This window comes from Palaemon carinicauda, chromosome 34 (genome assembly GCF_036898095.1).
Source record: "Palaemon carinicauda isolate YSFRI2023 chromosome 34, ASM3689809v2, whole genome shotgun sequence".
In the NCBI taxonomy this organism is placed as follows: Eukaryota; Metazoa; Arthropoda; class Malacostraca; order Decapoda; family Palaemonidae; genus Palaemon; species Palaemon carinicauda.
Window position 1 is genome coordinate 78,539,933 of NC_090758.1, and position 25,137 is coordinate 78,565,069.

General features: G+C 44.4%; 1 protein-coding gene across 2 annotated transcripts in view; it reads right to left on the minus strand.

Annotated features, from left to right (window-relative positions):
* The window catches only part of LOC137626499 (kinesin-like protein KIFC1), an 86,488-nt gene that overhangs the window by 36,321 nt on the left and 25,030 nt on the right, over positions 1 to 25,137 (minus strand). For both annotated transcript variants that reach the window (XM_068357533.1, XM_068357532.1), the window contains exon 4: positions 21,073 to 21,227. In XM_068357533.1, coding sequence (XP_068213634.1) covers positions 21,073 to 21,227 — 155 coding nt within the window. The remainder of the gene's footprint in view (positions 1 to 21,072; positions 21,228 to 25,137) is intronic.

Here is a 25,137-nt window from a genome sequence, read left to right on the forward strand (position 1 = left end):
CCCCACGATCGAACAACCTCGATATCTACCCCCCTGGTGTCCATTCTTTCCCCACGATCGAACAACCTCGATATCTACCCCCCTGGTGTCCATTCTTTCCCCACGATCGAACAACCTCGATATCTACCCCCCTGGTGTCCATTCTTTCCCCACGATCGAACAACCTCGATATCTACCCCCCTGGTGTCCATTCTTTCCCCACGATCGAACAACCTCGATATCTACCCCCCTGGTGTCCATTCTTTCCCCACGATCGAACAACCTCGATATCTACCCCCCTGGTGTCCATTCTTTCCCCACGATCGAACAACCTCGATATCTACCCCCCTGGTGTCCATTCTTTCCCCACGATCGAACAACCTCGATATCTACCCCCCTGGTGTCCATTCTTTCCCCACGATCGAACAACCTCGATATCTACCCCCCTGGTGTCCATTCTTTCCCCACGATCGAACCACCTCGATATCTACCCCCCTGGTGTCCATTCTTTCCCCACGATCGAACAACCTCGATATCTACCCCCCTGGTGTCCATTCTTTCCCCACGATCGAACAACCTCGATATCTACCCCCCTGGTGTCCATTCTTTCCCCACGATCGAACAACCTCGATATCTACCCCCCTGGTGTCCATTCTTTCCCCACGATCGAACAACCTCGATATCTACCCCCCTGGTGTCCATTCTTTCCCCACGATCGAACAACCTCGATATCTACCCCCCTGGTGTCCATTCTTTCCCCACGATCGAACAACCTCGATATCTACCCCCCTGGTGTCCATTCTTTCCCCACGATCGAACAACCTCGATATCTACCCCCCTGGTGTCCATTCTTTCCCCACGATCGAACAACCTCGATATCTACCCCCCTGGTGTCCATTCTTTCCCCACGATCGAACAACCTCGATATCTACCCCCCTGGTGTCCATTCTTTCCCCACGATCGAACAACCTCGATATCTACCCCCCTGGTGTCCATTCTTTCCCCACGATCGAACAACCTCGATATCTACCCCCCTGGTGTCCATTCTTTCCCCACGATCGAACAACCTCGATATCTACCCCCCTGGTGTCCATTCTTTCCCCACGATCGAACAACCTCGATATCTACCCCCCTGGTGTCCATTCTTTCCCCACGATCGAACAACCTCGATATCTACCCCCCTGGTGTCCATTCTTTCCCCACGATCGAACAACCTCGATATCTACCCCCCTGGTGTCCATTCTTTCCCCACGATCGAACAACCTCGATATCTACCCCCCTGGTGTCCATTCTTTCCCCACGATCGAACAACCTCGATATCTACCCCCCTGGTGTCCATTCTTTCCCCACGATCGAACAACCTCGATATCTACCCCCCTGGTGTCCATTCTTTCCCCACGATCGAACAACCTCGATATCTACCCCCCTGGTGTCCATTCTTTCCCCACGATCGAACAACCTCGATATCTACCCCCCTGGTGTCCATTCTTTCCCCACGATCGAACAACCTCGATATCTACCCCCCTGGTGTCCATTCTTTCCCCACGATCGAACAACCTCGATATCTACCCCCCTGGTGTCCATTCTTTCCCCACGATCGAACAACCTCGATATCTACCCCCCTGGTGTCCATTCTTTCCCCACGATCGAACAACCTCGATATCTACCCCCCTGGTGTCCATTCTTTCCCCACGATCGAACAACCTCGATATCTACCCCCCTGGTGTCCATTCTTTCCCCACGATCGAACAACCTCGATATCTACCCCCCTGGTGTCCATTCTTTCCCCACGATCGAACAACCTCGATATCTACCCCCCTGGTGTCCATTCTTTCCCCACGATCGAACAACCTCGATATCTACCCCCCTGGTGTCCATTCTTTCCCCACGATCGAACAACCTCGATATCTACCCCCCTGGTGTCCATTCTTTCCCCACGATCGAACAACCTCGATATCTACCCCCCTGGTGTCCATTCTTTCCCCACGATCGAACAACCTCGATATCTACCCCCCTGGTGTCCATTCTTTCCCCACGATCGAACAACCTCGATATCTACCCCCCTGGTGTCCATTCTTTCCCCACGATCGAACAACCTCGATATCTACCCCCCTGGTGTCCATTCTTTCCCCACGATCGAACAACCTCGATATCTACCCCCCTGGTGTCCATTCTTTCCCCACGATCGAACAACCTCGATATCTACCCCCCTGGTGTCCATTCTTTCCCCACGATCGAACAACCTCGATATCTACCCCCCTGGTGTCCATTCTTTCCCCACGATCGAACAACCTCGATATCTACCCCCCTGGTGTCCATTCTTTCCCCACGATCGAACAACCTCGATATCTACCCCCCTGGTGTCCATTCTTTCCCCACGATCGAACAACCTCGATATCTACCCCCCTGGTGTCCATTCTTTCCCCACGATCGAACACCTCGATATCTACCCCCCTGGTGTCCATTCTTTCCCCACGATCGAACAACCTCGATATCTACCCCCCTGGTGTCCATTCTTTCCCCACGATCGAACAACCTCGATATCTACCCCCCTGGTGTCCATTCTTTCCCCACGATCGAACAACCTCGATATCTACCCCCCTGGTGTCCATTCTTTCCCCACGATCGAACAACCTCGATATCTACCCCCCTGGTGTCCATTCTTTCCCCACGATCGAACAACCTCGATATCTACCCCCCTGGTGTCCATTCTTTCCCCACGATCGAACCACCTCGATATCTACCCCCCTGGTGTCCATTCTTTCCCCACGATCGAACAACCTCGATATCTACCCCCCTGGTGTCCATTCTTTCCCCACGATCGAACAACCTCGATATCTACCCCCCTGGTGTCCATTCTTTCCCCACGATCGAACAACCTCGATATCTACCCCCCTGGTGTCCATTCTTTCCCCACGATCGAACAACCTCGATATCTACCCCCCTGGTGTCCATTCTTTCCCCACGATCGAACAACCTCGATATCTACCCCCCTGGTGTCCATTCTTTCCCCACGATCGAACAACCTCGATATCTACCCCCCTGGTGTCCATTCTTTCCCCACGATCGAACAACCTCGATATCTACCCCCCTGGTGTCCATTCTTTCCCCACGATCGAACAACCTCGATATCTACCCCCCTGGTGTCCATTCTTTCCCCACGATCGAACAACCTCGATATCTACCCCCCTGGTGTCCATTCTTTCCCCACGATCGAACAACCTCGATATCTACCCCCCTGGTGTCCATTCTTTCCCCACGATCGAACAACCTCGATATCTACCCCCCTGGTGTCCATTCTTTCCCCACGATCGAACAACCTCGATATCTACCCCCCTGGTGTCCATTCTTTCCCCACGATCGAACAACCTCGATATCTACCCCCCTGGTGTCCATTCTTTCCCCACGATCGAACAACCTCGATATCTACCCCCCTGGTGTCCATTCTTTCCCCACGATCGAACAACCTCGATATCTACCCCCCTGGTGTCCATTCTTTCCCCACGATCGAACAACCTCGATATCTACCCCCCTGGTGTCCATTCTTTCCCCACGATCGAACAACCTCGATATCTACCCCCCTGGTGTCCATTCTTTCCCCACGATCGAACAACCTCGATATCTACCCCCCTGGTGTCCATTCTTTCCCCACGATCGAACAACCTCGATATCTACCCCCCTGGTGTCCATTCTTTCCCCACGATCGAACAACCTCGATATCTACCCCCCTGGTGTCCATTCTTTCCCCACGATCGAACAACCTCGATATCTACCCCCCTGGTGTCCATTCTTTCCCCACGATCGAACAACCTCGATATCTACCCCCCTGGTGTCCATTCTTTCCCCACGATCGAACAACCTCGATATCTACCCCCCTGGTGTCCATTCTTTCCCCACGATCGAACCACCTCGATATCTACCCCCCTGGTGTCCATTCTTTCCCCACGATCGAACAACCTCGATATCTACCCCCCTGGTGTCCATTCTTTCCCCACGATCGAACAACCTCGATATCTACCCCCCTGGTGTCCATTCTTTCCCCACGATCGAACAACCTCGATATCTACCCCCCTGGTGTCCATTCTTTCCCCACGATCGAACAACCTCGATATCTACCCCCCTGGTGTCCATTCTTTCCCCACGATCGAACAACCTCGATATCTACCCCCCTGGTGTCCATTCTTTCCCCACGATCGAACAACCTCGATATCTACCCCCCTGGTGTCCATTCTTTCCCCACGATCGAACAACCTCGATATCTACCCCCCTGGTGTCCATTCTTTCCCCACGATCGAACAACCTCGATATCTACCCCCCTGGTGTCCATTCTTTCCCCACGATCGAACAACCTCGATATCTACCCCCCTGGTGTCCATTCTTTCCCCACGATCGAACAACCTCGATATCTACCCCCCTGGTGTCCATTCTTTCCCCACGATCGAACAACCTCGATATCTACCCCCCTGGTGTCCATTCTTTCCCCACGATCGAACAACCTCGATATCTACCCCCCTGGTGTCCATTCTTTCCCCACGATCGAACAACCTCGATATCTACCCCCCTGGTGTCCATTCTTTCCCCACGATCGAACAACCTCGATATCTACCCCCCTGGTGTCCATTCTTTCCCCACGATCGAACAACCTCGATATCTACCCCCCTGGTGTCCATTCTTTCCCCACGATCGAACAACCTCGATATCTACCCCCCTGGTGTCCATTCTTTCCCCACGATCGAACCACCTCGATATCTACCCCCCTGGTGTCCATTCTTTCCCCACGATCGAACACCTCGATATCTACCCCCCTGGTGTCCATTCTTTCCCCACGATCGAACAACCTCGATATCTACCCCCCTGGTGTCCATTCTTTCCCCACGATCGAACAACCTCGATATCTACCCCCCTGGTGTCCATTCTTTCCCCACGATCGAACAACCTCGATATCTACCCCCCTGGTGTCCATTCTTTCCCCACGATCGAACAACCTCGATATCTACCCCCCTGGTGTCCATTCTTTCCCCACGATCGAACCACCTCGATATCTACCCCCCTGGTGTCCATTCTTTCCCCACGATCGAACAACCTCGATATCTACCCCCCTGGTGTCCATTCTTTCCCCACGATCGAACAACCTCGATATCTACCCCCCTGGTGTCCATTCTTTCCCCACGATCGAACACCTCGATATCTACCCCCCTGGTGTCCATTCTTTCCCCACGATCGAACAACCTCGATATCTACCCCCCTGGTGTCCATTCTTTCCCCACGATCGAACCACCTCGATATCTACCCCCCTGGTGTCCATTCTTTCCCCACGATCGAACACCTCGATATCTACCCCCCTGGTGTCCATTCTTTCCCCACGATCGAACAACCTCGATATCTACCCCCCTGGTGTCCATTCTTTCCCCACGATCGAACAACCTCGATATCTACCCCCCTGGTGTCCATTCTTTCCCCACGATCGAACACCTCGATATCTACCCCCCTGGTGTCCATTCTTTCCCCACGATCGAACAACCTCGATATCTACCCCCCTGGTGTCCATTCTTTCCCCACGATCGAACCACCTCGATATCTACCCCCCTGGTGTCCATTCTTTCCCCACGATCGAACCACCTCGATATCTACCCCCCTGGTGTCCATTCTTTCCCCACGATCGAACAACCTCGATATCTACCCCCCTGGTGTCCATTCTTTCCCCACGATCGAACACCTCGATATCTACCCCCCTGGTGTCCATTCTTTCCCCACGATCGAACCACCTCGATATCTACCCCCCTGGTGTCCATTCTTTCCCCACGATCGAACAACCTCGATATCTACCCCCCTGGTGTCCATTCTTTCCCCACGATCGAACCACCTCGATATCTACCCCCCTGGTGTCCATTCTTTCCCCACGATCGAACAACCTCGATATCTACCCCCCTGGTGTCCATTCTTTCCCCACGATCGAACAACCTCGATATCTACCCCCCTGGTGTCCATTCTTTCCCCACGATCGAACCACCTCGATATCTACCCCCCTGGTGTCCATTCTTTCCCCACGATCGAACAACCTCGATATCTACCCCCCTGGTGTCCATTCTTTCCCCACGATCGAACCACCTCGATATCTACCCCCCTGGTGTCCATTCTTTCCCCACGATCGAACCACCTCGATATCTACCCCCCTGGTGTCCATTCTTTCCCCACGATCGAACCACCTCGATATCTACCCCCCTGGTGTCCATTCTTTCCCCACGATCGAACAACCTCGATATCTACCCCCCTGGTGTCCATTCTTTCCCCACGATCGAACCACCTCGATATCTACCCCCCTGGTGTCCATTCTTTCCCCACGATCGAACCACCTCGATATCTACCCCCCTGGTGTCCATTCTTTCCCCACGATCGAACCACCTCGATATCTACCCCCCTGGTGTCCATTCTTTCCCCACGATCGAACAACCTCGATATCTACCCCCCTGGTGTCCATTCTTTCCCCACGATCGAACCACCTCGATATCTACCCCCCTGGTGTCCATTCTTTCCCCACGATCGAACCACCTCGATATCTACCCCCCTGGTGTCCATTCTTTCCCCACGATCGAACAACCTCGATATCTACCCCCCTGGTGTCCATTCTTTCCCCACGATCGAACCACCTCGATATCTACCCCCCTGGTGTCCATTCTTTCCCCACGATCGAACACCTCGATATCTACCCCCCTGGTGTCCATTCTTTCCCCACGATCGAACCACCTCGATATCTACCCCCCTGGTGTCCATTCTTTCCCCACGATCGAACCACCTCGATATCTACCCCCCTGGTGTCCATTCTTTCCCCACGATCGAACCACCTCGATATCTACCCCCCTGGTGTCCATTCTTTCCCCACGATCGAACCACCTCGATATCTACCCCCCTGGTGTCCATTCTTTCCCCACGATCGAACAACCTCGATATCTACCCCCCTGGTGTCCATTCTTTCCCCACGATCGAACAACCTCGATATCTACCCCCCTGGTGTCCATTCTTTCCCCACGATCGAACACCTCGATATCTACCCCCCTGGTGTCCATTCTTTCCCCACGATCGAACCACCTCGATATCTACCCCCCTGGTGTCCATTCTTTCCCCACGATCGAACCACCTCGATATCTACCCCCCTGGTGTCCATTCTTTCCCCACGATCGAACCACCTCGATATCTACCCCCCTGGTGTCCATTCTTTCCCCACGATCGAACCACCTCGATATCTACCCCCCTGGTGTCCATTCTTTCCCCACGATCGAACCACCTCGATATCTACCCCCCTGGTGTCCATTCTTTCCCCACGATCGAACCACCTCGATATCTACCCCCCTGGTGTCCATTCTTTCCCCACGATCGAACACCTCGATATCTACCCCCCTGGTGTCCATTCTTTCCCCACGATCGAACCACCTCGATATCTACCCCCCTGGTGTCCATTCTTTCCCCACGATCGAACCACCTCGATATCTACCCCCCTGGTGTCCATTCTTTCCCCACGATCGAACCACCTCGATATCTACCCCCCTGGTGTCCATTCTTTCCCCACGATCGAACCACCTCGATATCTACCCCCCTGGTGTCCATTCTTTCCCCACGATCGAACCACCTCGATATCTACCCCCCTGGTGTCCATTCTTTCCCCACGATCGAACCACCTCGATATCTACCCCCCTGGTGTCCATTCTTTCCCCACGATCGAACCACCTCGATATCTACCCCCCTGGTGTCCATTCTTTCCCCACGATCGAACAACCTCGATATCTACCCCCCTGGTGTCCATTCTTTCCCCACGATCGAACCACCTCGATATCTACCCCCCTGGTGTCCATTCTTTCCCCACGATCGAACCACCTCGATATCTACCCCCCTGGTGTCCATTCTTTCCCCACGATCGAACCACCTCGATATCTACCCCCCTGGTGTCCATTCTTTCCCCACGATCGAACCACCTCGATATCTACCCCCCTGGTGTCCATTCTTTCCCCACGATCGAACCACCTCGATATCTACCCCCCTGGTGTCCATTCTTTCCCCACGATCGAACCACCTCGATATCTACCCCCCTGGTGTCCATTCTTTCCCCACGATCGAACCACCTCGATATCTACCCCCCTGGTGTCCATTCTTTCCCCACGATCGAACCACCTCGATATCTACCCCCCTGGTGTCCATTCTTTCCCCACGATCGAACCACCTCGATATCTACCCCCCTGGTGTCCATTCTTTCCCCACGATCGAACCACCTCGATATCTACCCCCCTGGTGTCCATTCTTTCCCCACGATCGAACCACCTCGATATCTACCCCCCTGGTGTCCATTCTTTCCCCACGATCGAACCACCTCGATATCTACCCCCCTGGTGTCCATTCTTTCCCCACGATCGAACCACCTCGATATCTACCCCCCTGGTGTCCATTCTTTCCCCACGATCGAACCACCTCGATATCTACCCCCCTGGTGTCCATTCTTTCCCCACGATCGAACCACCTCGATATCTACCCCCCTGGTGTCCATTCTTTCCCCACGATCGAACCACCTCGATATCTACCCCCCTGGTGTCCATTCTTTCCCCACGATCGAACCACCTCGATATCTACCCCCCTGGTGTCCATTCTTTCCCCACGATCGAACCACCTCGATATCTACCCCCCTGGTGTCCATTCTTTCCCCACGATCGAACCACCTCGATATCTACCCCCCTGGTGTCCATTCTTTCCCCACGATCGAACACCTCGATATCTACCCCCCTGGTGTCCATTCTTTCCCCACGATCGAACCACCTCGATATCTACCCCCCTGGTGTCCATTCTTTCCCCACGATCGAACCACCTCGATATCTACCCCCCTGGTGTCCATTCTTTCCCCACGATCGAACCACCTCGATATCTACCCCCCTGGTGTCCATTCTTTCCCCACGATCGAACCACCTCGATATCTACCCCCCTGGTGTCCATTCTTTCCCCACGATCGAACCACCTCGATATCTACCCCCCTGGTGTCCATTCTTTCCCCACGATCGAACCACCTCGATATCTACCCCCCTGGTGTCCATTCTTTCCCCACGATCGAACCACCTCGATATCTACCCCCCTGGTGTCCATTCTTTCCCCACGATCGAACCACCTCGATATCTACCCCCCTGGTGTCCATTCTTTCCCCACGATCGAACCACCTCGATATCTACCCCCCTGGTGTCCATTCTTTCCCCACGATCGAACCACCTCGATATCTACCCCCCTGGTGTCCATTCTTTCCCCACGATCGAACCACCTCGATATCTACCCCCCTGGTGTCCATTCTTTCCCCACGATCGAACCAACCTCGATATCTACCCCCCTGGTGTCCATTCTTTCCCCACGATCGAACCACCTCGATATCTACCCCCCTGGTGTCCATTCTTTCCCCACGATCGAACCACCTCGATATCTACCCCCCTGGTGTCCATTCTTTCCCCACGATCGAACCACCTCGATATCTACCCCCCTGGTGTCCATTCTTTCCCCACGATCGAACCACCTCGATATCTACCCCCCTGGTGTCCATTCTTTCCCCACGATCGAACCACCTCGATATCTACCCCCCTGGTGTCCATTCTTTCCCCACGATCGAACCACCTCGATATCTACCCCCCTGGTGTCCATTCTTTCCCCACGATCGAACCACCTCGATATCTACCCCCCTGGTGTCCATTCTTTCCCCACGATCGAACCACCTCGATATCTACCCCCCTGGTGTCCATTCTTTCCCCACGATCGAACCACCTCGATATCTACCCCCCTGGTGTCCATTCTTTCCCCACGATCGAACCACCTCGATATCTACCCCCCTGGTGTCCATTCTTTCCCCACGATCGAACCACCTCGATATCTACCCCCCTGGTGTCCATTCTTTCCCCACGATCGAACCACCTCGATATCTACCCCCCTGGTGTCCATTCTTTCCCCACGATCGAACCACCTCGATATCTACCCCCCTGGTGTCCATTCTTTCCCCACGATCGAACCACCTCGATATCTACCCCCCTGGTGTCCATTCTTTCCCCACGATCGAACCACCTCGATATCTACCCCCCTGGTGTCCATTCTTTCCCCACGATCGAACCACCTCGATATCTACCCCCCTGGTGTCCATTCTTTCCCCACGATCGAACCACCTCGATATCTACCCCCCTGGTGTCCATTCTTTCCCCACGATCGAACCACCTCGATATCTACCCCCCTGGTGTCCATTCTTTCCCCACGATCGAACCACCTCGATATCTACCCCCCTGGTGTCCATTCTTTCCCCATGATCGAACCACCTCGATGTCTACACCCTGGTGTCCGTTCTTTCCCCATGATCGAACCACCTCAATATCTACACCCCGGTGTCCGTTCTTTCCCCATGATCGAACCACCTCAATATCTACACCCCGGTGTCCGTTCTTTCCCCATGATCGAACCACCTCAATATCTACACCCCGGTGTCCGTTCTTTCCCCATGATCGAACCACCTCAATATCTACACCCCGGTGTCCGTTCTTTCCCCATGATCGAACCACCTCAATATCTACACCCCGGTGTCCGTTCTTTCCCCATGATCGAACCACCTCAATATCTACACCCCGGTGTCCATTCTTTCCCCATGATCAAACCACCTCAATATCTACACTTCAATTTCATAGAGATTTGGTTCAACAATCCTTTTCTTACTTCACCTATTCTATGACTCGCCTCTTCTCTTATTATCACACATTCCAATTGATCCCAAACACTTCTGTGAATCAATCAATTTCATCTTCCTAGTATATATTTACCCACATAAACTCAATTCTTAACCCTTTTACCCCCAAAGGACTTACTGGTACGTTTCACAAAACCCATCCCTTTACCCCATGGACGTACCGGTACGTCCTTGCCAAAAAATGCTATAAATTTTTTTTTTCATATTTTTGATAATTTTTTGAAAAAATTCAGGCATTTTCCAAGAGAATGAGACCAACCTGACCTCTCTATGGCGAAAATTAAGGCTGTTAGAGCAATTTAAAAAAATATACTGAAAAATGTGCTTGAAAAAAAAAAAAATAACCCCTGGGGGTTAAGGGTTGTAAATTTCCAAAGAGCCTGGGGGTAAAAGGGTTAAGTACATTTACTCTCCACTTTCTCCTCTTGATGATACTTCCAAACGCTCTTACCAGCTTCTGCCGTTTCTCTTCACTGTCACCAAGCAGAGCAGTATCAATCCTCCTCTCGCTAACACTTTCCAACTCTTACCAACTTCTGCAGTTTCTCCTCACCATCACCACGAAGCAATTTATCAACTTATACAGATATCTCGCCATTTATTCACATTACAATTTTCTATGGATTTGGTTTTATGGAATTTTGGCTCCATAACCCAATGCTGGGGTCTGTGAGAATGTTCAGTCCCTCAATTTTGATGTTACTCCTTTTACCCCTAGGCTATTTGGAAATTTCCAACCCTTAACCCCCACTGGTTATTTTTTATTCAAGCACATTTTGCAGTATATATTATTCAAATTGCTCTAACAGCCTTAATTTTTTGTCATAGAGAGGTCAGGTTGGTCTCATTTGCTTGGAAAATGACTGAATTTTCTCAAAAAATTTAAAAAAAAAAAAAATTATAAATAGCATTTTTTTTGCAGGGACGTACCGGTACGTCCATGGGGGGTAAAAGGGTTAAATCTACTGTCCTTCATGACTTTCCAAGTCCATTCCTACAGTACATGAAAATCTTGAACAGTCATGTAGTAATACTATATTCCCTTATCATAGGTACATTTAAATGCAAAACTAGTAACTCTTCTGTCTATGTATTCTAATTGATACTTCGTTTTCATAGGCAAATTTCATAATTACTCTCAAAAAGATATTTTCTATGGGATATATTCACATCTAAAGAGCCTTTCTATGCATTGTAATGTAAGCTCTTCTAGGTATGTATGTGTATATGTGTATATGTATATATATGTATATATATATATATATATATATATATATATATATATATATATACATTGTCTGTGAGATTAATGCCCAAGCTAGGACCAGGAAAGACCAGACAATGGCTCTCGCTTATTCAGCAGACCGACCTATAGGCTCCTAAAAATCCCACCTCTCTTCCATCACCAGATCACAAGGCTAATAAAGGGTATGGACACTAGAGAGAGAGAGAGAGAGAGAGAGAGAGAGAGAGAGAGAGAGAGAGAGAGAGAGAGAGAGAGAGAGAGAGTTAATAGGATTACTACCAGTTCATTATCATCATCGATTGCAAATCATTGGAATTTGATGAGAATATATTTTCATCAATACTTCTTCATCTAGAGAATATTACTGCCTTGTGTCTACTTAACTTCACAAATAAATAACGAAATAACGCTATATATAAATCACATGTTAATATAAATAACCCTTTATTCCTAATTGATAAAATAAACGAATGAAATCACGACTACAAAAGCATTTGATTTCGTCAATCAGCTGATCAGAGCTGGTCAACACTCGATATTTTTAAAGATTATTGCTAATATATATCACTTACTTTATCATCTATTTAATTAGATAATAAGATAATAAGAAATTCACTATATATAACATATCTAATGCATTAAATATAATTAAATAACAGAATTATATCACGAAGGAAATGAAGAAATAATTATGTAGGTCAGACGAATATAAAGAATGCAAAGAATGCACTAGTTGGTAACTAGACATAGCTTATATAAACAAGTATCACTTAACACTTAAATAACACTTATTCATTACCACTTTTAAATGAAGGATAACACTTGCATTAAAACACTTAAAAACGTTAACGGACTTGGAACGACAACACACGACAAACGTACGTTAGCGTCTGTTGGTGTTTTCAAACGTTAGCCATAGCAACGTTGCCGGACAGAGTTGCCAAGTAGTCAATAAACACATGCGCGGGTGACATTTTGGGAAGAATTTTTTACTTTTATTAGTTTAATAATTCAAATAGGGAAGTTTTGACTTTAATTTGTTGTTTGATTTAAATGAAGAAGAGAACGAGAAGTTTGTGAGATGTTTTAGCATTAAATAGCTCCTTTAGTTGGTTAATTATCTTTAATTGAGTCTTTTATAATGGGATTGAGCACAAATATGTAAATATTTATCATTATTATTATTATTATTATTATCTCTTGCTTGAGGGTACACACAGGCACACTATTCTATCTTATTTCTCATCTTGTTTTGTTAAAAAAATTTATAGTTTACATAGGAAATATTCATTTCAATGTTGTCACTGCTCTTAAAATATCACACTATTCTATCTTATTTCTCATCTTGTTTTGTTAAAAGTTTTTATAGTTTATATAGGAAATATTCATTTCAATGTTGTCACTTTTCTTAAAATATCACACTATTTCATCTTATTTCTCTTCCTCTTGTTTTGTTAAAAGTTTTTATAGTTTATATAGGAAATATTCATTTCAATGTTGTCACTGTTCTTCAACTATTTTATTTTTCCTTTCGTCACTGGGCTATTTTCCCTGTTAGGGCCCCTGGGCTTATATCATCCTGCTTTTCCAACTAGGGTTGTAGCTTATATAGGGTTGTAGCTTGGCAAGTAATTATAATAAGCTACAACCCTAATTGGAAAAGCAAGATGTTATAAGCCCAAAGGCCTATTTTTGAAGATTTTAAACCGTTGTTAAACTAATTATTATTATTATCATCAGCCAAGCTACAACCCCAGTTGGAAAAGCAAGATGCTATAAGCCCAAGGGCTCCAACAGGGAAAAATAGCCCAGTGACGAAAGGAAACAAGGAAATAAATAAATGATGAGAACAAATTAACAATATATCATTCTAAAAACAGTAACAATGTCAAAACAGATATGTCATATATAAACTATAAAAACTCATGTCAGCCTGATCAACATAAAAACATTTTCTGCAACTTTGAATTTTTGATGTTCAACTGATTCAACCACCCGATTAGGAAGATCATTCCATAATCTGGTTACAGGTGGAATAAAACTTCTAGAGTACTGTGTACTATTGAGCCTCATGAAGGAGAAGGCCTGGCTATTAGAATTAACTGCCTGCCTAGTATTACGAACAGGATAGAATTGTCCAGGGAGATCTGAATGTAAAGGATGGTCATTTAAAAAAAAAAAAATTCACAACTTCAAAATTATAAGTAGCTTTCCCCAATCAGAGAGAGAGAGAGAGAGAGAGAGAGAGAGAGAGAGAGAGAGAGAGAGAGAGAGAGAGCGAGGGAGAGAGAGCGAGAGAGAGATAGAGAGAGAGAGAGAGAGAGAGAGAGAGAGAGAGAGAGAGAGAGAGAGAGAACGTTCATAGTTAGTATATCAAATCTAGACAAGAGAAGGGAGGGTGAATTATTTTTTAGTTCAGTATACTATATGAGAGAGAGAGAGAGAGAGAGAGAGAGAGAGAGAGAGAGAGAGAGAGAGAGAATTATTTAGCTCATTTCCCATCTCTCCTTGACTTCCATCTACCAGTATTCTCACTTCAAAAGTTCAAACTTGCATAAATGCTTTTATGTTGAACAGGCTGACAAGAGTCTCTCTTTATAGTTTATATACAAAAGGTCTATTCTAATGTCGTTAGTCTTCTTAAAATAACATTTTAATTCTTCATTACTTCTCTTGTAGCTTATTTACTTATTTCCCTTCTTCTCTGGGCTACTTTTCCTTGTTGGAGCCCTTGGGCTTATAGCATCATGCTTTTCCAACTAGGGTTGTAGCTTATCTAATAATAATAATAATAATAATAATAATAATAATAATAATTATGACCTACAATAGCTTTTAAGCTTTCCATAGTCTTTGTAACTTCTCTCCAATCACCAAACAGCATTTGGAAAAAAAAAAAAAAAAAAACTCTCCAATCACCCAACAGCATTTGGAAAAAAAAAACTCTCCAATCACCAAACAGCATTTGGAAAAAAAAACTCCAATCACCAAACAGTATTTTGAAAAAAAAAAAAAAAAAAAACACTCCAATCACCAAACAGCATTTGGAAAAAAAAAAACTCCAATCACCAAACAGTATTTTGAAAAAAAAAAAAAAAACTCCAATCACCAAACAGTATTTTGAAAAAAAAAAAAAAAAACTCCAATCACCAAACAGTATTTTGATAAAAAAAAAACCTCCAATCACCAAACAGTATTTTGAAAAAAAAAAAAAAAACTCCAATCACCAAACAGCATTTGAAAAAAAAAAAAAAACTCCAATCACCAAACAGCATTTGGAAAAAAAAGTGCTCTTTCAAATCACAAACAAAACCCAAAATATTTTTTTTTTTACACTTTACAACTCAACTCCACTTTCTATCACAAACACCTAAAAGAACACATTGCTTAAGACCTACTTTGACACCCAACCCTTCTCTCTAGTGTTCACACAAATGCTTCACTTTTTCCATAAAACTTTTTTTTTTCACTTTTTCCATAAAACTTTTTTTTTCACCTTTTTCCATAAAACTTTTTTTTCACTTTTTCCATAAAACTTTATTTTTTCACTTTTTCCATAATTTTTTTTTTTCACTTTTTCCATAAAACTTTTTTTTCACTTTTTCCATAAAACTTTTTTTTTCACTTTATCCATAAAATTTTTTTTTCACTTTTTCCATAAAACTTTTTTTTCACTTTTTCCATAAAACTTTTTTTTTCACTTTTTCCATAAAACTTTTTTTTTTTTTTTGACTAACGAAATACCATCAACACCAAGCATCAGTAAATTTCAAAGAACTCCCATCATTATCACTTTATTATAATTACTAGCTAAGCTACAACCCTAATTGGAAAATCAGGATGCTAAAAGCCCAAGAGCTCCAACAAGGAAATAAATAAATTACATAAGTAATGACCAATTGACATAAAATATTTCAAGAACAGTAACAACATTGAAATGGATATTTCATATATAAACTAAAAAAAAAGGGGGGAAGAGAAATAAGATGGAATAGATTGCCCGAGTGTACCCTCAAGCAAGAAGCCCTAAAATGCATTTGAGATTTTTATTAACCCTTTTACCCCCAAAGGACGTACTGGTACGTTTCACAAAACTCATCCCTTTACCCCCATGGACGTACCGGTACGGCCTTGCAAAAAACTGCTATAATTTTTTTCTTTTTATATTTTTGATAATTTTTTGAGAAACTTCAGGCATTTTCCAAGAGAATGAGACCAACCTGACCTCTCTATGATAAAAATTAAGGCTGTTAGAGCAATTAAAAAAATATATATACTGCAAAATGTGCTGGGAAAAAAATAACCCTCTGGGGGTTAAGGGTTGGAAATTTCCAAATAGCCTGGGTTTAAAAGGGTTAACATTAAATTCTCTACAAAAAATACTTTAAATGAGTTGGATACCCGGGCTAATCAATTTTGGAAACAAGAACTACTTTCCCCACATAAAAACCCATTCTCAGAACTCATTCGCTCTCATCCCGGGGACAAAAAAGAGACCTGTGCATCCGTGTCTAATGAAGAGCAGGACTTTGGTATCAAGCTTGTTATCATTATCTGACAATTTTCTGTTCAAAAACTTCCTATGGATTTTTCAGAATATATCGAATATTATGTTTTGTCACTAACTATATTCAACATTACTGTAAAACCTCACCAATTTCTCGGGAAATTCTATCTCTAAAAGATAAACTCATATTGTTGTTATTATTATTATTATCATTGGCACCCTAGCAGTACCAGCTGAACTCGGTTGAGTCCCTTGTTAGGCTGGAGGAACGTAGAGAGTAGAGGTCCCCTTTTTGTTTTTGTTTCATTTGTTGATGGCGGCTACCCCCCAAAATTGGGGGAAGTGCCTTGGTATATGTATGTATGTATGTATTATTATTACTAGCTAAGTTAAACACTAGTTGGATGAGCAGGATGCTATAAGCCCAAGGACTCCAAAAGAAAAATAGTCCACTGAATAATAAAATGAGGAAATACACTACATGAGAAGTATACACATACATATACCAAGGCACTTGCCTTAATTTTGGGGGGTAGCCGACATCAAACAAATGAAAAAAAATTGGGGACCTTTCCTCTCTACGTTCCTCTCAGCCTGACAAGGGACTCAACTGAGTTTGGCTGGTACTGATAGGGTGCCACAGCCCACCCTCCCACATTATCCACCACAGATGATGCTTCATAACACTGAATTACCTACAGCTGCTACCTCCGCGGTCATCCAAGCCGACCGGAGGAAGCAGCAGGGCCTACAGGAACTGCGTCACAATCGCTCGCCATTCATTCCTATTTCTAGCACGCTCTCTTGCCTCTCTCACATCTATCCTCCTATCACCCAGAGCTTTCTTCACTCCATCCATCCACCCAAACCTTGGCCTTCCTCTTGTACTTCTCCCATCAACTCTTGCATTCATCACCTTCTTTAGCAGACAGCCATTTTCCAATCTCTCAACATGGCCAAACCACCTCAACACATTCATATCCACTCCAGCTGCTAACTCATTCCTTACACCCGTTCTCACTCTCACCACTTCGTTCCTAACCCTATCTACTCGAGATACACCAGCCATATTCCTTAGACATTTCATCTCCAACACATTTAATTTCTGTCTCTCCATCACTTTCATTCCCCATAACTCCGATCCATACATCACAGTTGGTACAATCACTTTCTCATATAGAACTCTCTTTACATTCATGCCTAACCCACTATTCTTTACCAGTCCCTTAACTATCTCCAACACTTTGCATCCTTCATTCACTCTCTAACATTTATAAGTAATAAAAATAAAATATCACTAAAAAACTGCATCCACACAGTATGACATACCATCCGCATGTCTAGAAAAAAAAATCTAAAAGTTGGAACAAAAATCCAAAATCAAACAATATCCCAATAATATTAAGGAGTATCACAAAAAAAAAAAAAAAATAAATAAATAAATATATAAATAAATAAATAAATAAAAAGAAACTTTCTTGACGGCATAGAAAGGAAAGAAAGACATCTGATGCTGGGAGAAACGGTATTGCTATATCTTGATAGAATATAAACGCTGATGCTCCGTGAATAAAGTAAAAGATAACGTACTAACTAACGTTCGGGTAGTATAAGCATACAATTTATTTGAGCAATTCATTCCATTAATTCTGCCTTCTTTTCTCCCCCAAACTTTAATCAATTGCTGCCAAAAAGAAAATTCCAGCTTCGGCAACTCGTTAAAAATCTGCACGTTACCTTTTTGGCTGAGAGGAACGTAGAGTAGAGGTCCCCTTTTTTGTTTTTGTTTCATTTGTTGATGTCGGCTACCCCCCAAAATTGGGGAAAGTGCCTTGGTATATGTATGTATGTAGTTATGAGACAAATTCGCACAACAGCAAAGTTATTGCATAACTACCATTTTTAAGAAAGTAAAAAACACCAACTTCATTCATTAATAAAATGAAAAAGATACAAAAAGGTAGCAGACATCCAACTACAGACAAACACATGAAATGCTTCTTTCTCACCGTTATCCTTAGGTTAAGGGGACGGTTTCCTGATGCGCCCTCTCCAATGCCTTCTGCCAAAGGCATCCTCTTCTCTCCATATCATCATTCACCTTATCTCTCTCACCATTATCCCTACATTAAGGGGTAGGTTGCCAGTTGCACCCTCTCCAATGCCTTCTAGCAATGGCATCTTCTCCCCCCAAACCTCTTCTCTCCATATCATCCTTCACCTTATCTCCCATTCTAATTCTCTGCCTCCATCTCAATCTTCCTCCCCCTAACAGGTTCCTCTCAAGCCCTTCTCACTCCCTCCCCACCATTCCTCACACATGCCCATACCATCTCAGTCGTCACACGCTTATCACCTCTGTAATCTTTACTATGCCTGCCCATTTTCTTATTTACTCAAATACACTTACAGGTAACAACATCACTGAAGACTTGCAACACGTGGCACTAGCACCAACATCTCCGAAGAAGACATACTCTGTCTTTGGTAGTACAAATAGAAAGTCTAGGATCAAAGGTAACGCCGCATAATATAAAACACGGAGTGGGTTTGCAAGTCGAGGTCCACTGGATTTCAACCTCATTCCCTAGCACTTACTGGTAAATTCTAAATCTATACTGGCTAGAAACAATTTGATTTTAATTCAGAGTAGACTAAATAATTTCTAAGTTGAATCATCTGCCTAAAAGGTCAAAACCCTCGGCATAAATATATTTTCTTGGAACACCAAAACATGATAAAAGCTGAGGTCAGTAGATAAAACACTAACAAATAATTTCTAATGACTGTGAGAGAGGCAAGAGAGCGTGCTAGAAATAGGAATGAATGGCGAGCGATTGTGACGCAGTTCCGGTAGGCCCTACTGCTTCCTCCGGTGCCTTAGATGACCGCGGAGGTAGCAGCAGTAGGGGATTCAGCGTCATGAAGCTTCATCTGTGGTGGATAATGTGGGAGGTTGGGCTGTGGCACCCTAGCAGTACCAGCTGAACTCGGCTGAGTCCCTGGTTAGGCTGGAGGAACGTAGAGAGTAGAGGTCCCCTTTTTTGTTTTGTTTCATTGTTGATGTCGGCTACCCCCCAAAATTGGGGGAAGTGCCTTTGGTATATGTATGTATGTATGTTAAAAGAGAGATTGAGATCAAGTTCGTAACATCTGCACCTATAAAAATGTATTGATAGGAACCTTCTAGTTAAGAAAGTTGGAGAAATCCCTCGAGTCCCTAATAATAACACGGGATTCTGGCCAATTGTCATCTGAACAAACTAGAACTAGAAACAAATGTTAACATAAGACACATGAGTGACAAACATAGGCTATCTGAACCAAGAACAAATAGTAAATTTGGTGAAAGGGCTTTTAGCTACTGTGCGCCTAGACATTATAATAAACTGCCAACTGAAATGAAGGACCTAAAGGGAGCAATTGAATTTAAGAAGAAACTAAAGACATTACTTTTCACAAGATCATATGATTTGGAAGATGTTACAATCAAAGAATTGTATAAGTTATAATGAAAATGTTTCGTTAGATGATTAATATGGACCCGCCCGAGAAGTAGTTCACTCGACTTCAGTGGAGGGTTGGATTTAAAGCCAAAACAAGTAAACAAGTAAGCAAGTAATACAGTACATGGCAGAGGCCCGGGACAGTGACATTACCCTAGGGTCTGACCATATATACCTATGATAAGCACCCAAGCTCCCTCTCCATCAAGCCAAGATCAAGGAGGGCCAGGCAATGGCTGCTAATGATTCATCCTTAGCTCACAGGTAAGTTGAGATTCCAGACACTACTTGAAACCATCGAGTATGAGCAGAACTCGAATCCAAGTCGGGCGATCACCCGGCAGACACGTTACCAATTGGCCGCAACATCTAACTTTTTTAGTTGAAAAAAGTGTAGAAAATAAATTCCTATTTGAGTATAGCTTCACAGGAGCCTAATAATCATATTTAATAAACTGTGCTAATACTGGAACTTCAAGTTACCTTATCCACAACTTCTAAAGCCACTGATGAATGGAAATCATGTAAGAATTATACTAGTGCAAACACTACAATACTCTAAGCCTATATACATTGGTATTTATGTAAATTACTGCAATGTAAGTCACACTTAAGACATCTACTGTACCACTATTTAATGTGACCTATACGTTAACCCTTTTACCCCCAATGGACGTACTGGTACGTTTCACAAAACTCATCCCTTTACCCCCATGGACGTACTGGTACGTCCTTGCAAAAAACTGCTATTTACATTTCTTTTTGCATATTTTTGATAACTTTTTGAGAAACTTCAGGCATTTTCCAAAAGAATGAGACCAACCTGACCTCTCTATGACAAAAATTAAGGTTGTTAGAGCAATTTAAAAATATATATATTGCAAAATGTGCTTGAAAATGAAAAACGCTTGGGGGTTAAAGGTTGGAAAGTTCCAAATAGCCTGGGGGTAAAAGGGTTAAAGTAACCGCAAAAATAGATAATTGTTATCTTTTATCAACCAAATTCAAAATATTATATAGAACTCCCTATCACTACCCAAATCCAATATCCTTTACATTAAAAAACTAATTTGAAAAAACTTAATTCCCTTACCTGAAGGAACTCTGTTAGCCAGGACGGACGACGACACGCTGGAGGGCCGACCGGTGAGGCTGATAGTTGAAGCTCTAAATTTCGAATTGGCCAGACTGGTTTTGGGACGCTCCTTCTGCGCTCCTGCTGCAGATACGTTGGCCATTGACATACTCCTGAAGTGGAAGAAGGAGGAACTTGAAAATAAAAACATAAAAAGTTCAAACTTGCAGCAAATGTTTTTATGTTGAACAGGCAGACAGAAGTTTTTTTTTTATAGTTACAGTATATATGAAATATCTGTTTTAATGTTGTGATTGTTTTTAAAATAATTTATTTTAATTGTTCATTACTTCTTATGTTTATTTATTTCCTTATTATTGACATACTCCTGAAGTGGAAGGAGGAGGAACTTGAAAATCAAAACAAAAAAAAGTTCAAACTTGCGGCATATGTTTTCATGTTGAACAGGCAGACAGAAGATTTTTTATAGTTATATATGAAATATCTGTTTTAATGTTGTGATTGTTTTTAACCCTTTTACCCCCAAAGGACATACTGGTACGTTTCACAAAAGTCATCCCTTTACCCCCATGGACGTACCGGTACGTCCTTGCAAAAAAATGCTATAAAAATTAGTTTTTCATATTTTTTGATAATTTTTTGAGAAAATTCAGGCATTTTCCAAGAGAATGAGACCAACCTAACCTCTCTATGACAAAAATTAAGGCTGTTAGAGCAATTTAAAGAAAATATACTGCAAAATGTGATGGGAAAAAAATAACCCCCTGGGGGTTAAAGGTTGGAAATTTCCAAATACCCTGGGGGTAAAAGGGTTAAAATGATTTATTTTAATTGTTCATTACTTCTTATAATGTTTATTTATTTCCTTATTATTGACATACTCCTGAAGTGGAAGAAGGAGGAACTTGAAAATAAAAACAAAAAAAAGTTCAAACTTGCAGCAAATGTTTTTATGTTGAACAGGCTGACATAAGTTTTTTTATAGTTATATATGAAATATCTGTTTTAATGTTGTGATTGTTTTTAAAATAATTTATTTTAATTGTTCATTACTTCTTATAACGTTTATTTCTTTATTTCCTATCCTCACTGGGCTATTTTTCTCTGTTGGAGCCCTTGGGCTTACAGCATCTTGCTTTTTCAACTAGGGTTGTATCTTAGCTAATAATAATAGTAATAATAATAATAATGATGTACAATATAACTGTACAGTACACAAATTCTATTACTGCAATATTCTATTTCTTAAATACCGAGTGGGGATTCCTTAAGCCGTACAGGTCAGGGCCACCCGTACTAGGATGGCTTGCTGTTATTCCTTAAGCCATACAGGTCAGGGCCACCCGTACTAGGATGGCTTGCTGTTAGGGGTCAGACGGAAATCTCCCGCCATCACCAATATACACTGGCCAAACCCCACACATGAATTGACATGTATGAGGCCTTTCTCATGCAGTGGACTAGAAATGGCTGCATTCGTTGTTGTTGTTGACAAAATGTTATTTTCATTAGTAAAATAAATTTTTGAATATACTTACCCGGTGATCATGTAGCTGCAGCTCTGCTGCCCGACAGAAAAAACCTACGGGCGGGATACGCCAGCGATCGCTATACAGGTGGGGGTGTACAACAACAGCGCCATCTGTCGAGTAGGTACTCAAGTACTTCTTGTCAACACAGAACCAATTTTCTCCTCGGTCCACTGGGTCTCTATGGGGAGGAAGGGTGGGTCCTTTAATTCATGATCACCGGGTAAGTATATTCAAAAATTTATTTTACTAATGAAAATAACATTTTTCAATATTAATCTTACCCGGTGATCATGTAGCTGATTCACACCCAGGGGGGTGGGTGGAGACCAGCATACATGTTAACATTAGAAGCTAAGTATCCCGTATTTCATTTTAGCAGTTATTCAAAATAACAAACATAAAATTAATAAGTACCTGGTAAGGAAGTCGACTTGAACCATTACTCTGCCTTTTTAAGTACGTCTTCCTTACTGAGCCTCGCGATCCTCTTAGGATGCTGAGCGACTCCTAGGTGCTGAAGTATGAAGGGCTGCAACACATACTAAAGGACCTCATCACAACCTCTAATCTAGGCGCTTCTCAAGAAAGAATTTGACCACCCGCCAAATCAACCAGGATGCGGAAGGCTTCTTAGCCTTCCGTACAACCCAAAAACAACAATAAAAAGCATTTCAAGAGAAAGATTAAAAAAAAGGTTATGGGATTATGGGAATGTAGTGGTTGAGCCCTCACCTACTACTGCACTCGCTGCTACGAATGGTCCCAGGGTGTAGCAGTTCTCGTAAAGAGTCTGGACATCTTTAAGGTAAAATGATGCGAACACTGACTTGCTTCTCCAATAGGTTGCATCCATTACACTCTGCAGAGATCTGTTTTGTTTGAAGGCCACTGAAGTTGCGACAGCTCTAACTTCATGTGTCCTTACCTTCAGCAAAGCATGGTCCTCCTCATTCAGATGAGAATGGGCTTCTCTAATCAAAAGTCTGATGTAATAAGAAACTGCGTTCTTCGACATCGGTAAAGCAGGTTTCTTAATAGAACACCATAAAGCTTCTGATTGTCCTCGTAATGGCTTCGTACGTCTTAAATAGTACTTAAGAGCTCTTACTGGGCATAGTACTCTCTCTTGTTCGTTTCCAACCAAACTGGACAGACTTGGAATCTCGAACGATTTGGGCCAAGGACGAGAAGGGAGTTCGTTTTTAGCTAAAAAACCAAGCTGTAAGGAACATGTAGCCGTTTCAGATGTAAATCCTATGTTCCTGCTGAAGGCGTGTATCTCACTGACTCTTTTAGCTGTTGCTAAGCAAACGAGGAAAAGAGTCTTCAAAGTGAGATCTTTAAAAGAGGCTGATTGAAGCGGTTCGAACCTTGCTGACATCAGGAACCTTAAAACCACATCTAAGTTCCAACCTGGTGTGGCTAACCGACGCTCCTTTGAGGTCTCAAAAGACTTAAGGAGGTCCTGTAGATCTTTGTTGTTGGAAAGATCTAAGCCTCTGTGGCAGAAGACTGCTGCCAACATGCTTCTGTAACCTTTGATCGTAGGAGCTGAAAGGGATCTTACCTTCCTTAGGTGTAAAAGGAAGTCAGCTATCTGAGTTACAGAGGTACTGGTTGAGGATACTGAATTCGCCTTGCACCAGCTTCGGAAGACTTCCCATTTTGACTGGTAGACCTTGAGAGTGGATGTCCTCCTTGCTCTGGCAATCGCTCTGGCTGCCTCCTTCGAAAAGCCTCTAGCTCTTGAGAGTCTTTCGATAGTCTGAAGGCAGTCAGACGAAGAGCGTGGAGGCTTGGGTGTACCTTCTTTACATGCGGCTGACGCAGAAGGTCCACTCTTAGAGGAAGAGTCCTGGGAACGTCTACTAGCCATTGCAGTACCTCGGTGAACCATTCTCTCGCGGGCCAGAGGGGAGCAACCAACGTCAACCTTGTCCCTTCGTGAGAGGCGAACTTCTGCAGTACCTTGTTGACAATCTTGAACGGGGGGAACGCATAAAGGTCTAGATGGGACCAATCCAGAAGAAAGGCATCTATGTGAACTGCTGCTGGGTCCGGAATCGGTGAGCAATAATTTGGGAGCCTCTTGGTCATCGAGGTAGCGAACAGATCTATGGTGGGCTGACCCCACAGGGTCCATAGTCTGTTGCAAACATTCTTGTGAAGGGTCCATTCTGTAGGGATGATCTGACCCTTCCGACTGAGGCGGTCTGCCATGACATTCATGTCGCCTTGAATGAACCTCGTTACAAGAGATATGTTTCGATCTCTTGACCAGGTGAGGAGGTCCCTTGCGATCTCGAACAACGTCATCGAATGAGTCCCTCCTTGCTTGGAGATGTACGCCAAGGCTGTGGTGTTGTCGGAGTTCACCTCCACCACCTTGCCTAGAAGGAGGGACTTGAAGCTTCTCAAGGCCAGATGAACTGCCAGTAGCTCCTTGCAGTTGATATGTAGTGCTCTTTGATCCGGATTCCACGTGCCCGAGCATTCCTGACCATCCAGTGTCGCACCCCAGCCCGTGTCC